We start from the raw sequence: 1,538 nt of genomic DNA on the forward strand, positions 1-1,538 counted from the left end.
TTCTGGCGGCTTGTATTCCGTATCCCCGCCGGGATCATCATTCTCTGTCTCTCCTTCGCGGAGATGCAGATTACCTGGCTTATTGGACTGACAACGATGATCCTTGGAGTACTTTTCATCTATGAGGTGGTGGTTATGGTACCGATTCATTTAGCAGACTGCCAGCATGAGGTGGTGGACGGCAACGGGATTGTCGTCCTTGCCGAGGTTGGTGGGGACCGTCTGGGCCCTGCCGTCGAGATAGAGTTGAGACTTAGTACAGGCTCTAGACACGTCTAGAGGCGCAAAGTATTGTAAATACGTCTATTACTGTACTTTCAAAGTGATCAGTATGTCGGAAAATGGCTCTCCGTTTGGATTTGGGACGTTTCCCATTTACTTCTCTCCACCCAAGTCGTTTCACCTTTAGGTATATTGCGCCGGTGATGGCCATGTCCATGTATATAGACTGGCACCTGCGAGGCTTGAGTCTTACGCATGCTTTTGGGACCATCCTCCGATAGGAGAATTACGAGTATCACTCTTTGGACAGCAATGCGATGGAAATAAAGAATATGCGATATTTTAACTAGTCTTAGACCTTACGAGCATTTACTTAGAATACAAGCCAAGACATACCAATCGGGGTTGGATCTACAGAATAGAGCTCAAAGTTTTTGTATACAGTATTAAATGCTAGATATTTCACAGAGGCCTCGAAATATGGAACAAAGTTAAGGAAAGACAAAGGGTATATGGTAAGCTTGGTAAATTTAAAATTATCAGCCAAGAGATCATTCACTCTACCAATGATTAAGTGACGCGGCAATCATCAAGGAACTTTCCCCGTTAGGCTTTGAGGTTGAAAAGTGCAATGCAACACTTACATAAAGGAAAATTTCCTTTGTCGCTGGAGTGAGTCAAATGCCTGCTATTGGAGATACAGTCAACCGTAAATTCGCAGAAATTAGGTGTCGCTTTTCCGTGTCCGTATTCTAGAGAAATACTATCTTCCTTATACCCTGGTCAATATAATGAAATATAGCCCCCTAAGTATGTGTTTTGTACCAGATACTCAAGTGGTGGCTGCCACACTTGATCGATTATCCCTCTGGTCCAAGGTACGAGGCTGGCTATCACTCAGAATTTCTTTATACACGTGGTCCTACGTTTAACCAGCGCTGAACTTCTATATGCCGAACCTTTCACCGCTTTATTATCTCCCCTTGGAACTGCGTTCCGGATTCCTAATATTATCTTAGTCAATTCTATTATGGTGCATGGTTCTACTCCTACTTCGTATGCCGTTAGGTTAATACGGACAGTCCAGAAGCTAAGTCTGTTGCACATGGTTGTGCTGCAATGCTGTAATGCTAGCGTATGCAGAGAACAATTATTGCTTTTTCGCATATGCATAGACATTCCAAACTATTCATGCCCGCCCCAATCCGGCTTATCCTTGTCTAGACCACTTTCTTGGCTGAATTTAAGGGTTCACTTCTCACTCCTTTTTCCAGTTAATAGTTCATCTATCCCTCAACCGGTTTCTTTGTACACAT

The 1,538-nt window shown here is 43.6% G+C and overlaps 1 protein-coding gene across 1 annotated transcript; it reads left to right on the plus strand.

Annotated features, from left to right (window-relative positions):
- Positions 1-96: 96 nt before the first annotated feature.
- BABINDRAFT_10095 (uncharacterized protein) lies at positions 97-870 on the plus strand (the record flags this gene model as incomplete). The annotated part of the gene is made up of 2 exons (XM_019126682.1): positions 97-245; positions 798-870. 2 exons carry the CDS (start codon positions 97-99, stop codon positions 868-870), a joined length of 222 nt encoding a protein of 73 aa, XP_018982780.1.
- Between the last annotated feature and the right edge of the window lie 668 nt (positions 871-1,538).

The sequence above is a fragment of the Babjeviella inositovora genome, assembly GCF_001661335.1.
Source record: "Babjeviella inositovora NRRL Y-12698 unplaced genomic scaffold BABINscaffold_15, whole genome shotgun sequence".
Lineage (NCBI taxonomy): Eukaryota > Fungi > Ascomycota > Pichiomycetes > Serinales > Babjeviella > Babjeviella inositovora.